Source organism: Brienomyrus brachyistius, chromosome 6 (assembly GCF_023856365.1).
Source record: "Brienomyrus brachyistius isolate T26 chromosome 6, BBRACH_0.4, whole genome shotgun sequence".
In the NCBI taxonomy this organism is placed as follows: domain Eukaryota; kingdom Metazoa; phylum Chordata; class Actinopteri; order Osteoglossiformes; family Mormyridae; genus Brienomyrus; species Brienomyrus brachyistius.
The window spans coordinates 14,949,021-14,972,357 of record NC_064538.1 but is presented as its reverse complement, the minus strand read 5'-3'; the positions used below and the strand labels follow the sequence as shown (position 1 = coordinate 14,972,357).

General features: G+C 41.9%; 2 protein-coding genes across 2 annotated transcripts; one reads left to right on the top strand and one right to left on the bottom strand.

The window, feature by feature from the left end:
- Window positions 1–682: 682 nt before the first annotated feature.
- Window positions 683–20,751, bottom strand: mst1 (macrophage stimulating 1). Its single transcript, XM_049017369.1, has 19 exons — window positions 20,611–20,751; window positions 20,272–20,456; window positions 14,721–14,865; window positions 14,032–14,147; window positions 13,586–13,700; window positions 11,917–12,053; window positions 11,317–11,437; window positions 10,079–10,197; window positions 7,480–7,651; window positions 5,312–5,442; window positions 4,455–4,557; window positions 3,830–3,966; window positions 3,536–3,568; window positions 3,158–3,273; window positions 2,855–2,928; window positions 2,232–2,378; window positions 1,980–2,086; window positions 1,685–1,824; window positions 683–1,373 (listed from the first exon to the last, which is right to left on the bottom strand). The coding sequence occupies exons 2-19, from the start codon at window positions 20,336–20,338 to the stop codon at window positions 1,212–1,214; spliced, it is 2,142 nt and encodes a 713-aa protein (XP_048873326.1). The 5' UTR covers window positions 20,339–20,456; window positions 20,611–20,751; the 3' UTR covers window positions 683–1,211.
- On the top strand, window positions 20,752–23,316 carry abhd14b (abhydrolase domain containing 14B). Its single transcript, XM_049017382.1, has 4 exons — window positions 20,752–20,901; window positions 21,392–21,611; window positions 21,827–22,068; window positions 22,861–23,316. Exons 1-4 carry the CDS (start codon window positions 20,818–20,820, stop codon window positions 23,038–23,040), a joined length of 726 nt encoding a protein of 241 aa, XP_048873339.1. The 5' UTR covers window positions 20,752–20,817; the 3' UTR covers window positions 23,041–23,316.
- Window positions 23,317–23,337: the final 21 nt, after the last annotated feature.

The window sequence follows — 23,337 nt, the reverse complement described above, 5'->3', positions numbered from 1 at the left end:
GGACAATTTTTACATTTGGCTTAAGTTATCTAACAAATGAAAAAAAAATCCTGTTTTGTGGAATACCCCCCAGGAGTAAACTTAAAAATAACATTTTTGGAAGTTAAAAGAAACTACCATATTCCGTTGAGTATTCAGTATGGCCTTCAATCCATCAATAATGATGAGAATAGATTGTGGAGGTAGAACACTGCTGCTTAATGATTCTCTATTCTCTAGATTATCTATTGTCTAAGAAAAATCTAAGGGTATGACTGAAGGAACAGTGCAAAAGTATTAAACTGCAATCATGGGAGTACAAAGCAAAAATTAAAAGAAGATCAAAACTATGCCTATAAGCAGCATGAGAATTGTAAACAGCAGGAATCTGACTAATGATGGTTAGGTACCACGCTGTATTCAGAAAAACTAATCGCAGTATGTAAAAATGCCTGACTAGAACAATTCCACTATTCACTGTTTTAGGGAGTATTAATTAGTACTATTAAAACTAGCTTGAACAGAGAATGGTGCTGATAAAGGTATGTTGTCCCTTAGCAGATGCAGCAGGATTAGCAAGCATTTCGGGCATTTCCTATTTGAAATGCACATACAAGGCAAAGCCTAAAGCACAGGAGCACGTGAGAGAGGAGGAGTCAGCGAGGTCACTCTGTGCATGTCAGCTGACACTGACCAATCCAGCTGTATAAAAGGACAACCTTTTATTTATTTTGTTCTCAAACAGTATTAAAAACTGATTTTCTTGTAGTTATCCATGAATATAAAAATTAAAATCTCGTTACATTAGCCGTTGACATGTGTTATGAAATCTAAACATAGAAGCTGTAGCTTCGAGGTTTTCCCGAAGACCGCTTCCAAGCTGTCTGAAGGATACACATTGCACAACTAAAGCTGTCAGAGAGGGACTTGATAACACTTGATAATAGACTCTCACAGAGACACAAATATGCAGACGCAATTCCAAACATGTACAGGCCAGCAACCCTACAGACAGGCAGCGGTAAAATCATGAAGACACAGGATGGCTTGCCAGTCAGTGGGCCCATCAGAAATGCCAGTATCATCACAGAGGGACATAAGTTAATTTCTGTTTAAGGTCCAGTTTAAATTCTGTATGTGCATCTCAGTGTTTGGGCAGACCAATAAGAATGGGAATGGATGTGACAAAGATGCTGGATCTGGCTGCTGCAACCACCAAGGTATCCATGCATCTAGACCATCTCCAAGACCTTCTTGATCCAGTCGACATATATGGAGACACGGATGAAGATGTTTGGTTGACCTGGGTGGCCACAGCGGCGCATTGGAATGATGACGCCCTCAAGTACCCAGCAATCTTTGTTCTGACAGGCCAGTGGTCCTCCATAGTCCCTCTGCAAGACACCGTGACCGCTGATGCAGAAGGCATTCTCAGTACACTTCGACATAGAGAGAAACTGTACTGAAAGAACTGCTGCTGTTGATATTTTTCATGTTTTTACATTTGTGGCTATAATCTGCTCGCGGATTTAGCCAGAGTTCATTTTTTTTAAACAAAGAACACAAGAAGAAAAAAATATGTGGAGGTTCTTAGACAAGCATCACAGTGGCATCTAAAAATGACCCACAGCATATGACTGAATTTATCTACCCATTTGTGTACTTGCCTCTATTAGAAGGAAACCTGGAAGGCAGAGCACTTTACCTCGCACGCCCCAGCCCCTCCGTTGAAGGAGGTGGTGCACATCTCATTATCCTTCACACGACCTTTGAAGTACTTATTGCACTCCTTGTTGCTCAGAACGGACATCTTAGCCACTTTCAGGACTGTGTCATGTCCTGTTCCTGCCAGGGGGAGGTGCCAGAAGAATACAAGCAGTGCATCATGGGAGAAGATGATTAGTAACACTGGAGCTGAATAGGATGGTTGCCACTGGAAGGAAATGGTGTATCTAGGAATCTCAGGAGCCTGATGGGGAACAAGGAAGTGATGTACTGACCTTTAGTCTCACCCCAACCTGCGATTTCACAGGTGGAGCCCTCTGACACGATATAGCGCTCTGGGGGAAGGCAAATCTGGGAAACGCGCTCGTTGAACTGGGCTGGACTGGGAGAGGGAGAGTTGGGTTAGGAATATGGCGGATAGGATAGAATGACATTCAGGGGGGACATAGGAGGCAGAAATAGGAGGCATCGGCAGGGAGCCGAGCGGTGACAGGGCTCTGGGCTACCCCCGCCATGCCATCACTTACCTGTCCAGCTGCAGCATGACCAGGTGCGACTCGGATGGCCCACACACTATCTTGGTAAGTGGGATGTTCTGCCGGTCTGGGTCGGTCTCTTTGGGATTTCGAAAGAGGGTCCCCATCATGGCAGTGTAACCCGTCAGATCGACGTAGCTGGACAGCATCACATGCAAACACTGGCACTGCGGCTACTCATTAAGTTTAAGTTTTACTAGGGCTTTCAATGTTAATGCATTAGGTTGTGATTAATTTTAAATAATTAGCGAGTTAAAATAAATTAATGTGATTAACAACATTATCAGGCAGTGCCTTGTGGAGCAACCATACAAACCATATAAATGCGTACGAGAGGCACTTTCCTGTATTGTTCTTATTCATGACCTACTACCTTGTTATATCTGACATATACTTTTCTAAATTAATCTGGCGATTCATTTTCGATTTAAATATGCATTATAGCAGGCTTTAGTCTTAAGAAGGAAGTTTTTAATCACGATTAATTCATTGCAAAATGTGCGATTAATTAGTCTATTTTAAAATCGATCAACAGCCATAATTTAGACATTTTATGTTAATATTTCAAGTTTGTGGGTTCATTTGCTCTGCCCTCCTCATAACAAACTCATTACCAGGAGGAAAAGCACTGTTTGGTGCTGATCACCCATTTGGAATTAACCAGAGATCCTCCGCAGAAATGGCTTCCCTTCCTGCATGAGAGAGGAAGGAAAATAGTTGGTGTGGAGTTGCGTGAACATTGCAGTGTCACATTAGCACAGAGGTTACAAAAAGTCCTGTTCTAAAGCACTGCAGTTCTTAGAAATGAAATATTTGTGACCCAAAGGGCAGCATCAGTGCCCTACAGCCCCGGAGGACTGTGTTGGCCCGTTGTTGAGATAGCAACCGGGAGAGCAGTTGTGGCGCCCCCTGCTGACTGGCCTGTCTCGGAGACTGACGGTCCAGGGCGAGTTCCCTGGGCTGCCTCCAACTATGCGAAACTTGGAGACCATCCGGTCATCCCTCTTTCCGCATTCGCTGAACTCCACATTCTCTGTATACATAGACAGGGAACAAATATCAGCCACATTCAAACCAAAAAGCTCAAGAGCTTTCATATTTAGATTTTAAACATCATTATCTCTGAGAATGACGCTTATTAATATTCCTGCATCAAAATATCTATCCATTTATGTGATGCAATAAGAACATGTAGCATAGCTGACTTCATGGTGTTTGATTATGTGTGTGAGAAAACGGCGATGAAAGGCCAGAGTTACATTGTCCACAGAGAAGTCTCCGAATTAAGAACTCACCTGCTGGCTTGGTGATGTGAACCTTCTCTCCAGCTGTGAAACACAGAAAACACCTATCATTGAACAGCGGGTCCAAAGTTGTCAGAATGCAAGGTTTTGCGAATAACAGATAAGGGGCTAGAGGGAGATAGAAGCAATTGTGCTGGAAATCAAAGGAGAAGGTCAACTGTCAGTGAGGACCAGGAAAGGTTGGACTCCGGTATGTCAGATGGAGAGATGGGGGGGGGTAAAGGGGTTATTTGGGTGTGTGAGGGTGTGAAAGAGTTATGGAGCAATGCAATAACTGGCCCCCACCACACTGTTTGATGGCGCAGTAATCAAATTCCGTCTTGGGGTCCGTGGTGTAGCACCAAGGTCCGTGCTGGTCCCCATCTGGGTTGCGACAGTAGTTGTCAGTCAGGTTTGCTTCGGGGTGAGTCGTAGGGTTTATCCTGAGGACACATTGGCAGGCCCAACCAATTATTAATAAGGTCTTGGCAAGGCAAGACAGGTCTGATGTCAGGCTAATACGTCATTGTTTCTAATTTGCTAGGGAGACGACCCTATCGAGCAGCATTTGTGTAACATTTGCCCATTTACATGGCTAAATGTCCGCTGAAGTCAACCGCATACTTTCCACAAGCAGAACAACAGAACCTCTGCTGATATTTAGTGTAACAACCTGCTAGATACATGTCACAAATGTGCTTTGTGTGACATCACAGTCCAGTCACGTTCAAATTACTAGTGTGTTACTCTACCCTGAGCTTTCAAAGCACGGAAAACGCCAGATGGCAGCAGACATGAGGGCTCAACCTCTTCAGGCCAAGCTGGAGACAAGGGCATAGCTCTCTCCTTGTTAAGTGACAGGTTCTGGTTGATCTCGTCCAAGCTTAACTGCAGAGAGACCAACAGGTTTACCCGTGCAGTCAGGACTTACTTGGCCTTGTGTGGCGTGTTGACACTCCATTTCTGGCAGACGATTCCCTTACGGGTGTTCTGAACCACCCCTCTGTAGTTTTTACCATTTTCATGGTAGCAATCTGTAGTTACAAGGGAGAGATGAGCATCAGACCAGCACAGATCGCATCAATTAGACCAGGATCTTGGCACTAAACTAGCAAATTACTTATAGTCATACTACATTTCTGCTGCTTTCACTCTTCACATATTCTGTAGTAACCCAGTTATACAAGTTACTTTCATGAAAGTACTAAAATCCCTCTCAGCATCTATGCATCCATCCATCCATCTTACATAACAGGGTTATGGTTCTGAAAGGTTTCAAGCATGGACATTTTCACACATGACTGAAATTATGAGCCCACATCAGATTTTTACTGCATCCAAGGAATCATACTGGTCCAAAGCAGGATAAACACAAACATTTGCCTAAACCCCTCAAACGTTTCCCTGGTCGTGCTTGTGTACAGTACATTGCGTTTTGATCAGGCTCTTCATTGAATAGGTTATACAAAGAAGATAAACTGACCACAGATGTCGCCCTTCTCAGCTGTGTCAAAAATACAAATCAGGTTATTACTGACTTTACAAGGAATTTTGGGAATAAGGGTTCCCTCATTTCACTTTTACTACAGTGAATACAGTACATGTGTGTTCATTCCAACGGGAATTAAATAGTGCTGTTTCTTTAACAGGTCAATCAAAGAAATTAGAGCATATCAGGAATAAAACCAGAGATGCATAATTGGTTACCGAAAGCATAAAAAGAATTAAAAAAAAAAAAAGATCTGTGCTATATTGTGACAAACTCCCAGCTCATGACAAACAGCTCACCTTCAGCTTCAATGTCATCTGCGCAGCGTTTGATCTGCAGGCAGAGCGCCGTTCTCATCTCCGGCAAGGACGTGAAACACCAGGGAGCCTCGGAGCCGTCTGGGTTCCGGCAGTAATTCTCCTCCAGGCCCCTGGAGGGAGCAAGAGGGCAGTGCGAGATATGAAACGCACAGGGAATTCATCTAGTAATGTCACTCATAGCTCAGGGTGATGATAAATTCCACCCAATTTCTCAGAATTAAAATGACTATATTATGGAATTTCACTTTTTCCACACTAACAGCAGTTCAGCAACTTTCAGTCACTGAGTAGGTCCTTTATTCATGCAAAGAATAAAGTTTATGAAAAGTTGTGCTGCAACAAAGCAAGTATATCTGTAATGATACAGCAGCCCACAAAGATGGGATAGGTTACGTTTAGTCTCCTGTGTAATCATGTGCCTTTTTATCCTTGGTAAACAAGCGTATTTGTTAGCATATGCCACGCTGACCGTGGTCAAAGTGACAAAAATATTCCTCTTGCTGGAGAACATTAATACAGGAAATGTAAGCTGGGTTCTCGTATATTCTGCAAACTTTAAAAACATGACAGTGGTTTGCCTGTGGCTTTACGCACCATTTCAAAAAACATCTAGCTTAGTCAGTGGGGATATGGTGTCTGACACAGAGCGTATGACTAATATGACCAACTGTCTCAGATGGGGCCTTTTCTGGGGAAGTTGTTGCCTGGTAAATGATTTTGCAACTTCAGTAAAATACCCTGCTGTTTAGAGGTATGAAGTAAATGAAACCCTTTTGTTTGACAGGACCATGGCAAGTCTCCAGCTGGTCACAAGTTTCACTCCCTAACCACTAACCCCTTAACCACTAACTAAACTACCTGCTGCTTTATCTGTTATTTTATCCATCACCTGTTGGAGGTGGGGTCTCACATTCAAGGATCGCCTTGACCGATCAGCTCAGAATGATGAGCAGCTGTTGGTTGGATAGAAAGTGCTACCCAAACAGATGTCCAGGTCAATGTCTGTCTATACAGGAAGGGTAATTTCCACAGATAGAGCCCAGTGAAAGGCCAGAGTAATCAGAGACTGAAATCTAAATACTGATTTATTAGATCCTGAAAATAAGGCCTGGATGGAGAAAAGCATGCTGCACTTTCCCCTGAGCCCAACCCCCCCCCCCCACCCCCCACCACTTACACATCCATGCTTTTTAGTTATGCACCAGAACGGATACTAGTATCGGTATCCGGTCTGTCACCATGCTCGTGCCCTTCTGCTCATACTACAATGAGACAATGCCCATACTGGATACCACATAATGACGTTAGTAGATTGTTAGAAGGACAAAATGTCAGTGTTGTGGAAATACTTCAGATTTAACAATGAAATCCAAAACATAGAGGACTGCAAACTGCTCTTCTGAACTATCAATAGGAGATACGAAAGGTTCACACGACATAAGTAATATAAACACACATCTAAAAACTAAACATAAGCAAGAGCTTTTTGAAACTGCACCAGTGGCAGCACACTGCAAAAAACAAAAGTGCAGCAAACATTAGCATGGAGAAAGTCAACATGAAACAATGAAGCTCAGAAGTCCAGTCAGGTACAATGTAGGAATGGTGGCATGCAGAAAGCGTAGTAACTTCTTTATAATACTGAGGTGGACCGCAGTATAAAAAGTTTGTGAACCACTGCTATAGGGTTTAAAAGCGAATTGTCTGTATATAGTTTTTTTCTGCTAAAAAAAACATTAAGTACCCCACTTGGTGTTGCTATGGGGGGTTGGGGGGGGGTTCAATATTATCATTTATCCCAATGTTTTAAGCTAAAATATTGCTTATTCTTTTTTAGACATTGCACAGCCCTGACTGGTATCGGTATCTGCAAGGTCCAGAAAGTGAGCATCGGAACTCGTACTTGGTCGTACTTGGGCGTACTTAGTCGTACTTAGTCGTACTTGGTATCAGTGCATCCATAGTGCGGTACCAGAATGTTGGAGGATGGGTACGATAAGAAGACAAGAGTTTGTGCATTTATTCACGCATTCCTGCTAGTAATTCATTTGCTTTAATTTATGGGCAAAACGAAAATTGCCTCATTAAAGTATAAAAGTTCATGTAAACGTAATAAAAACCATGCGGCATAAGAGGTTCTGGCTCACTTGCACTCGTAGGTCTGAGGGTAAAAGGGGTGCTGGTGTGGGGACTGGGAGTCCCAGCGCTGGCAGGGGATTCCAGACGTCGTCTCGTTGACTTTTCCGCGGTAGTCCTCCCCACGGCCACGGAAGCAGCTGCTGGTGTGACTGGAGCGGGACCGTTTCTGGGGAACCTTCTCTTTAAAGAGCCATTAGAGAGGGTGCACAGATGAAGGGATCAGCACGAGGCAGAGCGGCAGATAAAGGTGAAAGCAGAGGAACATGGGAGATAAAGAGAGGGAAAAATGAAAAACAAGAATCTGACTATTGGGTCGAACCACACTAATACAGCTTTGAATTTCCATCCATCCATTAACTTCTGCTTATCCGGGTTTCAGGTCGCGGGGGTAGCAACTTCAGGAGAGATACCCACACATCCCTCTCCCCAGCTACCTCTACCTGGGGATGCTGAGGCGTTCCCAGGCTAACCGAGAGATATAATCCCTCCAGCGCATTCTGGGTCTGCCCTGGGACCTCCTCCCTGAAGGACATGCACGGAAAACCTCTCCGGGTAGCCCAGACATCCTGCAGAGAAACCTCATTTCGGCCGCCTGTACTCAGGATCTCATTCTTTCGGTCACTGCCCACAGCTCATGACCATAGGTGAGGGTTGGGATGAAGATGGACCAATAGATCGAGAGCTTTGCTTTCCGGCTCAGGTCTTTCTTAGCCACGACGAACCGGTTAAGCGCCTGCAAAGCTGCAGACGCCGCTCCGATCCGTCTGTCCAGCTCTCGATCTCGCCTACCCTCACTCGTGAACGAGACCCCGAGATACTTGAACTCCTCCACTTGTGGCAGCACCTCCTCCCTGACCTGAAATGGACAATCCACCCGTTTCCGTCTGAAAACCATGCTCTCGGACTTGGAGGTGCTGATCCCCATCCCCACCACTTCGCACTCGGCCGCGAACCGCCCAAGAGCTCGCTGGAGGTCCCCAGCAGATGAAGCCAACAGGATGACATCATCCGCAAAAAGCAGCGACGCAATCCTGAGGCCACCAAACTGGACGCCCCCAATACTCAGGCTGCACCTAGAAATCCTGTCCATAAATATTATAAACAGGACCGATGACAAAGGGCAGCTCTGGTGGACCCCAACACACACTGGGAAGACGTCCGACTTATTACTGGCAATGCAGACCAAGCTTCTGCTCTGTTCATATAGGGATCGAATCGCCCGCAGTTTCGGGACCCGAACGCCATACTCCCGAAGCACCCCCCACAGGGCACCTCGGGGAACCCGGTCGTAAGCCTTTTCCAAGTCCACAAAACACATGTAGACCAGATGAGCAAACTCCCAGGCTCCCTCCAGTACCTGAATCTGAGATTCGACTATCGATCTCACCCTCCTCTCCAGTACCCTGGAACAGACTTTCCCAGGAAGACTGAGAAGTGTGATCCCCCTATAGTTGGAACACACCCTCCGGCCCCCTTTCTTAAATAAGAGGACCACCAGCCCGGTCTGCCAATCCAGCGGCACTGTCCCTGACCTCCATGCTCTGTTGAGAAGGCGTGTCAGCCATGACAGCCCCACAACATCCAGAGCCTTTAGGTACTCTGGGCGAATCTTGCCCAGAGGCCGGGACCCGGCCACCATGTAGCTCTTTAACCAACCTGGCCACCTCAGCCCTAGTGATGGGTAAGTCCAGTCCAGCCCCTTCAGGCTCTGTGCCCTCAAATGTCTCAAAGGCTTTGAACTTTGATGCTAGCAAAGACTTAAGAACACCATAGAACACAAGGAGGTCTGACAGAAGACAGTGGGTGTTTCTCAATACCAAAAACGAGAAGATCGTACTTGTGGTCTTAGCAAGAGCGGTTTTGCTAACTTGCCTTCCAGGAACAAACCTGAGGTGCAATGAATTATGGGACTGGTCTCGTTTGGTAAGGATGCAACTGATGTATCCTTCATATTTGGGGTGGAGCAAGAATGAAATCGGGGGATTTTTACTGTCTTCTGTATTCTGGAGTATTGGAACTGGTCTTCGGCAATGAAAGACGATGCAAAATGGGTACATGAGAACACAAGTCGGTCAAGTATGCATATAGAGAAACACCTGAGAACTTCTGGAGTTCTACATGGTCACCAAGAGTCAACATCTACTTGACCTTAACTTAGCAAAGGAAACGGCATGTACATATTTGTAAGTTCTGTTTCTCTATTTGTCCGTTGCTGTTGGGGGGATGGTCAGTGCCATTTGTCTACCTTATTCGCACCTGTTTTTGGTGTAATCAGGGAGAAAGGGTACTTATGTATTTTGCTTTTCTTTCTGTTTGGTGGGTAAGCATGTCGTGTGTTGGGTGGAGGCAGTCTGGTGATTTCATTGGTTGCTTTGCCGTGGTTTGCCCCTGGACATGTGGCATGACTGCACCTGTGTGTGTTGTGTGTATTGTAGGTTGGTGGCTTAGGTGTTTTTATGGACCTGGTGCTGTTTGTCATATGCCCTTCCCTGGAGGATAATAATAGGATCGGTCATATTTTCTCTCCCTCTCTTCCAGGCCAGCTGTGACATTCACCCACAGACATCCCACTGCCCCCTGCTGAAGGTTTGATGGGGAGACACTCACGGCACTTGCTGATCTGGCAGGCCTCTCGCTCCACCTCTGGGTTTGTGGTGTAGCACCAGGGAACCGGGGAGGCGTCTGGGTTGCGGCAGTAATTGTCATCCAAACTCTTATCAGGATACCTGCATGTGGGTTGGAGTGCCCTTGAACACCACATACATAACCAGCAATATGCCAGCACAAGTAAACTGCTTAATGCACAGGCATCAAATCTTCTGAATGGGGTAGTGCTTCATAACCAAAGCTAAATGCAGTCATCTGACGCTTAACGACATTTTGGTAAATGGAGGACCACATATACGGTGGTCCCATAATATTATAACAGAGCTGAATAATTCCTATCACCTAGTAACATTGTAGCACAACGCATTACTCATGTGTTTGTGGTCATGCTGGTGTAAACAAATCTACTGCACTGCCAGTCATTTACAAGTATAGCATACAATTAGGTGCAGTACATAATACTTGATAAATAACTATGTTACTGGTTTATGTATTTACTATGCTGTACTCTTTACAGCTATTTAAGTTATACCATAAAACTTAGGTGTGTAGTAGCCTATACCATCTAGGTTTGTGCTACTACACTCTATGATGTTTGCACAACGATGAAATCGCCAAACGACACACTTCTCGGAACGTGTCCTGAATGTAACTGAAGATTAACTTATTTTAATTTTACATTGATCCACAATGATACAATTGATGCTTGCTTCAAATTCAAAACCAACTTTGTTAGATGTTTTATCCTTTATCTTGTGACTATCAGTCCGTACATTTGTCAAAAACTTTTTTATTATATATAGTATTTGGTTGGATGGTACAGTATAGTAAAGATTGTGTTGGTGTTGTAAAGGCAGGTTGCTAGTGCTGTTAGGATAAGTTGGTACAGTAAGGATAAGGGGGTAAGGTTTATTGTCATTGAAAAACACATTACAGTGAAATTTCACTAGCAGCTCTCATGTGAGGGAGAGGTAGCACTGTATATAACAGGCAATACACTGCATGGCACAGCAGAGATAAGTATGAAGTGCAAAAAAGGTGCAAAAGTATAAAAAGAGCAATGAGTGAATAAACAGAATAAAATACAGCACAGTGAAAAAAGTATATAAGTGCTTTAAACACATAGGTGATAGATTTTAATGCATGTGCAAAGAATGGCATTCATATATATCAGGGAAATGAAATTGAGAGGGACTTTTGGCACAGACCCTGTAAAAGGCCAAGCTGAAAGCACCTACTTCTCAGGCTGATAGATGTGCTGGTGGGGGTGCTGCTGGTCCCAGCGCTGGCACTCAAGGCCAGACTTCGTGTGGTCCATCTGGCCCCTGTAGTCCTCTCCATTGCAAGTAATACACACCTCTGGTGCAGACACAACAAACTATAACTTTCCAATCCTGGCCATATAGGTAATGCATAGCTGGAGAAACTTCACACACGCTAAACACACAAAGCGAAGACGGAAACCTACACAGGCCCCATACTGTATATGCTGTGAGCCAGACATCAGCACACATGGGGCATTTAAAGCATTTTGCATTTTCCCCCCAGCTGATAAAACGCCTTTTAAAGATCAAACAGAATTCCAGTAAAACTGATTATAAGCAGTCTTCTTACTGCCATACTGAATAGACCTATTACCTGCTAAGCAAACTAGAATAAGATTTTTCCTTTTGTTTCTAAACTTACAGGACCAGAACTTTCAGTCGGACATCCTTTTGTAAACTTTTTGTGAGACACCATTCAAAATCAAGGTCAAATTCAGAAGACCTATGTCTAATTTCCTCTATTTGCCAATCCAGCAGTCAGAGAGCTCCCCCCCATTTGTGAAGAAGGTTTACCATCCTCGCAGCGGGAGATGCTGCAAGTCTCATATCGCCTCTCTGGATCTGTGGTGTAGCACCAGGGCCCAATTTGGTCTCCATCTGGGTTCCGGCAGTAGTTAAGCTCCAGACCATTTGTGGGTGAAGGAGTCCACCTGGTGCAGAGGAGAGATGAAAGAGTAAAATGAAACTGAGAAGAGGAGCTGAGGTATAAGAGCTGGGTGCAATACCTGACTAACAGAATCTGAACATTCTGTTGGCTTTCCAGAAGAAGTGTTTGGTAACACTTCACATACAGCTGCCTTCTATAATGCATTATAGATACCTTCATAATGCATTATAATGGTCAGTATAAGAATTAATAAAGCATTACAGCATCTTCTATTGACAGTCATAAGGCATCATAGTGTTGATTATAATACTTCATAAGCTCCAATGAAGCTCTCATCTATAATGCACTATAGATACCTTCATAATGCATTATAATGGTCAGTATAAGAATTAATAAAGCATTACAGCATCTTGTATTGACAGTCATATGGGACCATAGTAGGGCTGCACGATATATCGTTTTGGCATCGTCATCGTGATGTATGCACATGCAATAACAGGACGTGAGACATCAAGTAACGGAAATTAAATTAACCGCCGTGGACAACGCTTTTGGTGTTTTGGCTAAACTAACAAATGCCACACTGTTCTTATTCTTAAACAATCCACAACAGTCTGTCAAATATAATTTAAGTCAATTTAAAGGTTTTTTGATACGGAGCCGACACGCAGCTTTGCAACTAACAAACATGGTCGATCACATAACGAACCACCAATCACAAACATTCTTGATCAACTTGTTCCCTTTAGTCATCATTTCACTACAGTGTAAAATGAGAGAGGAACAGGATAAAAACTCTGAAAACAAACAAAGCTTGTTGTAAAATGAAATGCAATACATGTTGTGTGGAATTATTTCAGCTACAGAAAGCATGACATTGACCAAAAACAGGTCATTTTTTGACAGTGCCTTGCAGTTGCTGCCACAACATGGGGAAACACAACTAATTTGTTTGATCATTTAAAATCGGCAGCACAAAGCCTTGTATGATGACAGCAAAGCAAAAAAGCATTTCAGATGCCTTTGGCAGTGTTACGCCATATGAGAAAGGTTCCAAACGACAGAAGAAATAGCCAATATGATAATTTTCCATTTTGCAAAAGAAATGATACCGATTAACACAAAGGGTTATAAAAACATGATCCGGTCGCTTGACAAGCAGTAAATAATAATGTCAAGGACCTATTTTTCACAAATTGCCATCCTGGAGCTGTACAAGAAATGCAAGGCAGAAGTTGAAATGGATCTTTCAGTGGTACAATATTACGCAGCTTGAACTAATTAGATTTTTTTAAATCCTAATATTACAATATATATCGCAGAAAGAATAAATATCGCAATGTGATTTTTTTCCCCCAATATCGTGCAGCCCTAGATCAGTGTTGATTATAATATTTCTAAAGCTCCAATGAAGCTCTCATTGTTTGTCTCTCATAGTCTGTGCTGCTGTCTGTGTTGATGTTTACGTTCCACATTTAATCACGGTTCTCTTACACATGCGTTCATGTTTACACCTCAGCTTTACTCGCACATCTCCTCTCGCTGTTTTCTTGATGACTTAGTGCAGTCTCTCACCTGTGGTCATGTGGGAATTTGGACCACCACTGCTGACATTCACGTCCGCTCTCCGTCTTAGACACTTTTCCCCGGTAAGTTTTCCCATCACCCACAATGCAGTTTCGCACATAGTCTGTGTGTCATAACAACATTGTCCAATCAGTCAGGTCATCCACCTTTCATGCAGGTTTGCTAAACAATAATGTAACATTTACTGAAGTTTTAAAGGCTCTTTAAAATTGCTGTCTGACTAGTAAATACCTGGCCTGTATGCTTATGAAACATCAGATTTCTAGAGCATTTAACAGGTAATACACATTGTACATAAGGATGATAATATATTGATCCGTCCTTGTCCAATATATGGAATTTAGCTGTCAGAGAAGATTGACGATTTTCGAAGGAATCTCACATCAGATCACTGTGACACAGCCTCTCGTCTTCACAGGATTCCATGCATTTACCTTTTTTCTCATACAGATCACAGTTGACGTTCCTCTTGACTTCAGCTGTGTTTTCGTCCCTCACCCAGGGTAGATGTTTGCACATATAGGACGGACGAGTCTCATAATTAAAGGCTCTAAAAAAATGGAAGATATTACATGATGCCACTCTGGGTAACTGCTGTTACCGACGCTATGTGCTACAATGATTTCTATGTGCATATATATATATATGGGCAATGTACCATAAAAATGAAAATTACGATATTTTCAGAGATTTTCACAGCACCAATATTTATCATGATATTGTAAAATCTATATGTAGAAGACGGTAAAACATGGCAGGTGGTTTTCAATTTCTGATTATGATGGTCAAACTGAAATTGTGTGGCAGGCATAATGATAGATTAACAACAGCCAACAACAGACTCATACCTTATAATTGTCAATTATGCAAGCAACCAAGTATTTAGGCTATATCATAATACTCACGATATCCAAATTCATGACTATATCATATGAATGTCCATAATCACAATGTGATATTTTTATTGATATATCACCCAGCCCTAATCTATTATAAAAGTAACTAATGGATCTGTGCAACAGTGTGGTTACTGTGTGAGTGTATGCCCTGTATAGAGTACAGGTATCACTGTGCATTGTGCATGTGTAGGCGTGTTTGACTGTGTGTTTATGTAAGCAGACACCTGCAATCTGCGGACTGAGAACAGCGCTTGGCACACTCCTCCAGGGACAGTCCAGACAGCAGCACGGTCCGGTCTGCATCCCGTCCTTTGGACACAAGTTCACGGCCCTCGGAACGTTGGTAATCATTCAGGGGGCTCCGAGAGGCTGCCGTGACACACAGGCATTCTCTGTAAACACTGATACAGATGAGGACACAGAAACTGCACACACACCCAATGAACATACCATGTGGGAGATCTACTACAGCTCAGCACACAGGAAGTGAGACACATTTTTGGACATTACACAGTGAATGTGTGTTCTGAAACAGCAATGGGCTTTCCACACATTTTTACACATGAGCTAATACACGAACTAACTAGGCACACTGGAGGCATGTGATTCCAGAGCACATGCAGAGCAGAAACATACACACAGACCGCACATATGATGTGATAAGATGTACACCTTGTATTTAAATATAGTCTAATAACCCACACACCTAATGGAGCCCTTGCATTGGAGTTTCAGAAGATTTGTAGCAAAATCCCACAGTCAACAGTACAAATGAAAGTGGAGTATCGGTTCCTGACAGTGTCTAACAGCAGCCTGCCTACATTATTACTTGTAAATACATTATTGTATAACTTAACATTTTCTGGTATCTATTTAGTGAAAATTTCCTAAGCTTTTATCCAGTGCATGTAATAATACATGCACCATAACAAACCTATTAAACACAAGTTCAGAACCTGTAGGTGTGACTGCTGTGTACTTAGGCTGTGTGCGCTATGTTCTGAGATAATACATGCAACCAAGGCCAGAGTGTGGCCAGGGCAAACCTGGCATTTGCTGGGGGTGCCCTGGGAGGGTTGCAATCTATGACACAGTAAATTCTAGACCTGCTGTTATGCGTCTACAAGTGCAATGATTTAACTCTCACATTGAAGATGTTGAGAAGTCTTTTGGCTGCAGAAACAGGGAGGGATCCTACTCCAGTTCCACCATGCAGTTGGTGTGTTTACTGTTCATAGCATATGTTTGTATTGACAGTCTTGTGATATTGCCTTGCAATCATACATTTTGCAGTCTTCCGAATAGCAGTGGGTGGTATACCCATTCATCTGATATACCAGTTACCCATACAGTATGAATTTTTAATATACTGCCATACCATAGCATAACTGAAACCACATTTGTGATTCTGTGTATAATGTAATAAAAATACTTTGAAATAGGGAAGTATAGTTAACCATAACGAGTCAAGTGCTCTGCATGTCATATGCGACGTAGTATTAGTACTCTTAATTTTGTATATGGGAAGTTGCAATAATATGCAGAATTGTATTTGAAGAGATAATGAATTAGCCACAATATGCCAGACTTCACTTGTACTGCTGAACACATTATGTTTTATTATTAATTATGTGTAGCAGTCAAATGTTATTATTAGCTTTTAAACTGTTTGTCTTTGGGAAGTTGCAGTGACATTCAGAATTTTACTTTGAAGGGATTAAAGATGTCGGCCTGTGTTCATGTTGTTATGGAAACACCTGCGTCCATTTTTATTTAATTTTTATTTAAACTTTTTACCTTAAACGTTTGTTTATTTATTTAAAACCAACCTGATGTTAGTGAAAAATGTTACTAGATCATCACACTTTCATATATCCCACTTACAATACAGGTAATGTCTGATTGGGTGCGAGTCGCTAAATCGGAGAAAATGATTTTTTTCGGGTAGGTGGCGGGTGGATAATTTAAGCGTACATATGGATTCGGATTGGTCAGAGCCCAACCATGCATCACTACTACTACTACTACTACTACTACTACTACACACACACACACACATCAATGTGAGCCCCTGTTTTGGTTATTTGTCAAAAATGCTGTCCGACGATTTCTAAATCATATTCAAGATATACACTAATAATGTTAAGTTTTGGTGTCTCATTTGTATCACATTTGCAAGAAAACTGTGTCACTTTTATTGTTTTACATACAAACAATGGATGGAGTGACTTCAAGATGGCGTCGCACTCATCACCCATTGGCCTATAGCTGGAGACTTGCCAGTCATATCTAGTAAAATATTAGGTGTAAAACGGTCACAATAGTATTTGGTGCAATCGGCTTGCGCCGCCATCTTGGCGCCATGCTAGTAATGGAGTTGTCAAACCAACAAAATCCAGTATACAGCATATGGTGACAAAATAACATTATGTAAAAAAAAAAAAAAAAAAAAAAAAAGCAAACAATATAAAGACAGAATGGCTATTATTGGATGTGACACATACACGTGGAAAGCAAAATGGTTATTAAGCCACCTGCTGTCCGTTTTGAGGATTTCATTAATTATCTGTGTTTTCAAATGTTGTGGGTAATACTGAAGCAAATGAAAGCCACTAAAAGTCTGGAGGATCAATTTATTTCTGGCTCGGTAAAAGAACTGGCGAGGATAAGAGTGTACGAAATACTCCAATGTACGAAATACTCCAATGTATGAAATACTTTGACGAATAAAATACTTCAGTGTATTCACTGGTAAGTTCAAGTATAATTCCCATACTAATTATTCATCAAATATTATTATCATTATATATTATCATAATTTTTATCTTGCAGTGGTAAAGTCAAGCAGTCATGTTGTTCTGTGCTGTGATGTTAAGGTTACAGTGAAGTGTCAGTTGTCTTTTTACAACAAACCTGATTTGATCATACATAAGTGAGTGTTTTAAAGGTAAATTGCTGATCGATCTATTTTATCGCTAGATGTGCGACTTTCATTTAGCTCAAAGGACTGTCTGAGTTGTTTCTTTTTGCTTTCCTTTTTTGACGCTTGTGATGCTGTCAAACTCTTCACACTGCAGTGTCAAGTTCAGTATTGGTGTCCAGTCAATGTTGCCTAACATGAACATGAAAGGATAAGACTCACCTTTAGGACTATTTTTTTTTTTATCAAAAACAATCTATTTTAAGTCTTCAGCTTACCTCTCATAATTTGTGTGACACAAAAAACCATGAAATTACTTGTATTCACAACCATAAACAGAATGGAGACCATGAGAAGCAACAGAATTAGGATGTTAACAAAAGCTAAGCCTACGTTAACCAGCAATCGAAGATCAGTACTGTTATGTACGTCAACGAATGCATAGAAACACTGGTAAATGTTACACTATACTTACAATTTTCAAAGTGATCTCTATGAACACAGGGGTTGCACTTTTAAGATGTGTAAATGTATGGTGCAAAATGAGGGCCAATACTTTTGTTAATTTGAAAAAAAAAGAATTGAAACCGAAAGTTCAAGCTTCGATGTACTTTGAGTACATTGTTGTGTTTTTTTAAACTAAAAATAAGTGTTTTAAAGTTTTTTTTCGGTTTAAATTAGGAATGGGCCGATCCACATTTTTTATCTGATTCCAATATACAATTGCCGATACGAGTTCTGTTTATTGTAATATTTAAATATAATAGTATATCCATCCATCCATTTTCCAAACCGCTTATCCTACTGGGTCGCGGGGGGTCCGGAGCCTATCCCGGAAACAATGGGCACGAGGCAGGGAACAACCCAGGATGGGGGGGCAGCCCATCGCAGGGCACACTCACACACCATTCACTCACACATGCACTCCAATGGGCAATTTAACAAGTCCAATTAGCCTCAGCATGTTTTTGGACTGTGGGGGGAAACTGGAGTACCTGGAGGAAACCACACGACGACATGAAGAACATGCAAACTCCACACACATGTAACCCAGGTGGAGACCTGAACCCGGGTCCCAGAGGTGTGAGGCAACAGTGCTAACCACTGCACCACCATGCCGCCCCTATAATAGGGCGTTAAGCGTTTTTGGGGGCATTTTACAGTTCTATTTGAATATCTTCCAAGGGAAGATATGCTCAAAATACCCCACAATTTTTTTTCTTGCACTGGCAACTGCGTCACTAGCATTGTAAATATCTTGAATTCATATTCTCACTAAGAATGTTATTTTTACTAGTAAGAATTAAGTTATGACGAGTAAGCCTTATACTAATAAAAGACAATTTGGCTTGCCATACTAAAATTGGAAAGAACTGAATCAAAAATTACACCCTGCGGTTGTACAAATCGATTTAACAAGAAACTCTCTCGTTTAAATGTAATTTTGATTCAGTTCTGGATTTTGTGCTGAAATACAATGTGCTGATCCCAAGAGCCTTTGTGAACAGCATTTACTGTCACTGAAAATAAAAAAAAATTCAACTGAAAATAATCTGACCTCAAATATCAAAACAGATATGAAAGTGAAAAATGATAACATTTACTTTAAAAAATCCAGTGCTACAGTATGACGTCACATGCAAGCCTCAGTTTCTTCACCGGGGGGAGGCGCTGTTTGCTCGTTTTTGCAGGGGGGGTTTGATTGGCACGCGCCTGCCCTGCCAGTGACTATAACATAACCTTAGCGAAAAGGTGAAATAAGAGAAATTCCCCATGCGGTCTGAACGTAAGCCGGATGCTAACATCCCCCAAGGTATTAAAGCGGATAATAAGAAAGGGCGGCTAGGCAGCCCAGCACAGAGTCCGTGTGACTGTACTACAGTCACATTTACCGGCATGGAATACTGGCTCAAAGGATTGATTTTGTCGCTCAGTGGCTGAAGTTCAGACCACACTGGAATAATGTAACTTGGCTCATGTACATGACTAGTTATACAAGCGGTAAACGCAGCTGTCGTATACAACAAAATATCAGCTAAACAAATAAAGTTTGTTCACTGGAACATCAGCTAAACAAATTAAGTTTGTTCGATAAAGTTCACTGGAGAAGCTCAAAGCACATAACGCATTACTCAATGTAAATATTCCATGATAATAAAATTACCCTTACATCATTTAACAAACAATGATACAAGCACGTTTGGTTGTTGCACTCAAACTTTTAATGTCCATATTATAGAAGCTAAATTCAACTGCAATTAAGATAAAGTACTTTGCAATTGCAATTTTTCAATATAAAAAAATCCAGTAAACCAGTTATTACAAATTAATTTCCTATAAAAATGACTAATCCGACATGCAACCGAATGCACACACTGCGGTCTAGCCAGTAACGTTAAATACAGGCGCTGGTTTTTATTATACAGCGCGTTTTCACATACAAGTGACAGCAAAATACCTCACAGATATTTTCTAGAGGGAATTAATCCTAAAAACGGGGAAACGGGGAGTATTGTGTGGGTCGTAAGGCCATCGAGTAATACAAGAAACATTAACCTCGCTAAATGTGAAAATTTGCATTGTTTTGATAATTACTAAAATAAATGTCAATTAAATTAAAAATAACTACAGACCCCAGTACGTAACGAATTACCAATTCGATTAATGTTTGTTTTCTGTAATATATTTAACTTAAAAAACACAACATGTCTGTAGTTAATTACTTTTCCCCTGGCTTTAATGACGAAATCAACTGGAGGACGCCAATGGAGAGGAAGTTCGTAAACAAGCGTTTTGTTTTCAACATAATAATAAAAAGCACGTAAACTGTTTCTACATAGCACGTTTACTCCTACCTTTAGCCAGTCCACTGTAAAATGCAAATACGGCACAAAATAGAAGTGATTTAATTTTCATCCTCATTGTGAAGACGCTTCCGACGAGCACTCGGGCGAAGCGAATGTATCAGAAGGACTTTGATTCCGTTACACGGCTTCGTATTTGCGAGCGTTTCGTGTCCCTCTTCCGCCTGAGTAGGGCACTGCAACGAAAATATACCATTATATGTTCGCTTACTATCAAAGCCTGCCCGTTGTTTTCCATTTCAGCTTTACCGGATATTTCTCAATGCTTGGTTGGCAAGGACTAAAGTACGGAAAAAATACAGATTACACCCCAAAGGGAATTCTGCATACCTAGAGCAAACTTATGATTGATGCCCCATGTTAGTGTGTAATATTTTCACATGAAAAGCTTATTCCTATTTAAATTTACCGAAGCAGAAATTCTATAAGTGAACATTAAAACGAGTAACATTAATGACGATGCTGGTTGTTACTCCACAATTAACTTCCGAGGCGACAGCAATGTCCAGCACTCAGTTTTGTAAGCCCTAAGTTCTCATGCTTCCCCAGCAGGGGTCAGTATCAGGGCGAGAAGGATTCGGCAGAAGTGAAACTTCTTTGCGGTGCACAAAACCAGATGAGGTAAAGTGTAATGATCGCTCAATCTTCTATAACTTATTATCTAATAAAAGTGTGAATCATGAGAAACCGAAATGAACGACATACGCGACTTCGTCGTCCAGTGACCAACAGTTAAACCAAGGAACGAAAATCCAGAGGACTTTGATCTCAAGATCGATAGGCCTGTCTGTACGAGTAGCATGTTGTAGGAGTAACATTGGATCATACATATTACGGGCAGCATTTATCTAATGCATTTACTGTATTATATATCTACTGGTGAAACTGAATAGTTTAATGTATTAATGCTTCTTTGTTTGATTGTACAAAAAAAGTTAGGGGTGTGGCTTGGAGGAAATACTTATGTCAACATTAATAATATGATTTTAAATGATACAGCTGGAATGCCAAGCAGACCCATTCCACGAGCGTAAACCTGGATAGAGACTACCTTTCGGTTCCGTCGAGTTTTTAAGACGCGCCGTCACCTTGCTGCACACGCTGATTACAGGGCAGCATGTCTGCGGTGAAGCTGACCGACGGATACACATCGCTGGAAGGCGGCGGGGAGCCGCTGTTTTACCGCCAGGCAGAGCCCAGCGGGCATGCCTGCCGAATGGCCGTCCTCCTGCTGCACGGAATCCGCTTCTCATCACAGAACTGGCTTAGTATCGGCACCCTGGAGGTCATCGCTAAAGCTGGCTTCTGCGCAGTTGCTATCGATCTGCCCGGTACTCCTGATTGCTTTTGGGGTGTTTACTTGCCAAATATGCAGTCACAGCAAGGGGCATTGATATATTTAGAATGGCATCAATTTGGGATTCAAGACACAGATGATTTTTCCAGATTTTAACAAAACTCATCCTAGCAAAAATATTAGCTTCTTTAATGACCTGACAGTTTTTTTATTCTGTTTGGTGTAATTTTTCTGTTCTTCACCCCTGAGGTTTCGGAAACTCCAAAGCAGCCACCCCCCCAGCTGCTGTTGGGGAACTGGCCCCAGGGGGCTTTCTGAAGCAGGTGGTGGAGGCACTGCAGCTGGGTCCGGTGGTGCTGGTCAGCCCCTCCCTGAGTGGCATGTACTCCCTGCCCTTCCTACTCCAGCACGGCCCACTTCTTAGGGCCTACATTCCCATTGCACCCATCTGCACGGAAAAGTTCACTGGCGAACAGTACCAGAGTGTGCAGGTTTGGCTCTTTGTGTTCGCTTAAGGGCCACACGCATAAGGGTGACCAGCCTGATTTTGTACATAAATTTCAAGCCACTGTCTCCATAAGCAGAGTTGAGGTCATTTTGCCTTAGCAGTGGAATTTGGCAGTGGTTGGATTTTTACAATTAGTGGTATAATGCAGCCACCATCATGACTCCTGACTATACTTTGCGAATATAAACTACAGGATAAATTAACTATTGGTAGGGCTGGAAATGAAGCTTCCCCAGTCAACGGAGGCAGGCAATTACGTGAAGGTCAAGTACAAAAAAGTCGAACACCCGCTTGCAGGCTAGTTAAATGGTTTACTGCATTTTTCACTGAAATAACCCAGTTGACTAGTCTCAGAAATTTTGAAGTTCCACCCATGATTATTGGCACCTGTTGTCATTAATTCATGTTCAGGTGTTGATATTTGCTGATTAAAAGTTGAAAGTAGATACAGAAATGTCTTGTACTTATCTGTAATGAAAAAGAAACATATGCACATCTAAATTTGAAGAAAGGATTTCACATTTTAGAAATATGGAGAATAGAAATGCTGCCTATGTGTATTGGGCCTTGTATTCCAGTACTGACTGTGTAAAAACCTATGAGTCTGAACATAACTGTTGCTAAAAAACACTACATTGATTGCTTTCAGTTGAACATAAACCTTGTTATGCGGCTGATCTTACTTTAGCTGTCTCTACATATCGTACCAGAGCTTTACTTTATTATTGATTTTGGGAGTCTTCTTTAATCGTGGCACCAATCCACTCTGTTACAGACACCTACTTTGATTGTCTATGGAGATCAGGACACACAACTGGGCGAGGTGTCCCTGAACAATCTGAAGAAGTTGGCTAACCACAAGGTAGTGGTGATGGAAGGGGCAGGACACCCCTGTTACCTTGACAACCCTGCAGAGTGGCACAAGATACTCTTGGACTTTTTGCAGTCTCTTTGACAGTCTTGATCATACACCAGTAAAATTGTTCTCATGAATGAATTCATGAATGAAGTACCAAGTCAATCCGGCTGGTAAATTCTCCGGAAATCTTTAAATGAATGAGTTTTTGTAGATTAGTATTTTTGTAATCATTTTGTTTAAAAATCCATGTGATTTTTACAATGGGCACACTAATGAAATTCTGACTTTTATCTGTCTCTATGATACCAAGGTGTCTTTGTTCTGAAGGTGAACTAAAACACTTTTATTAATAAAACATTAATATTAAAATAGCATGCTTTGTTTTTTTCTTAT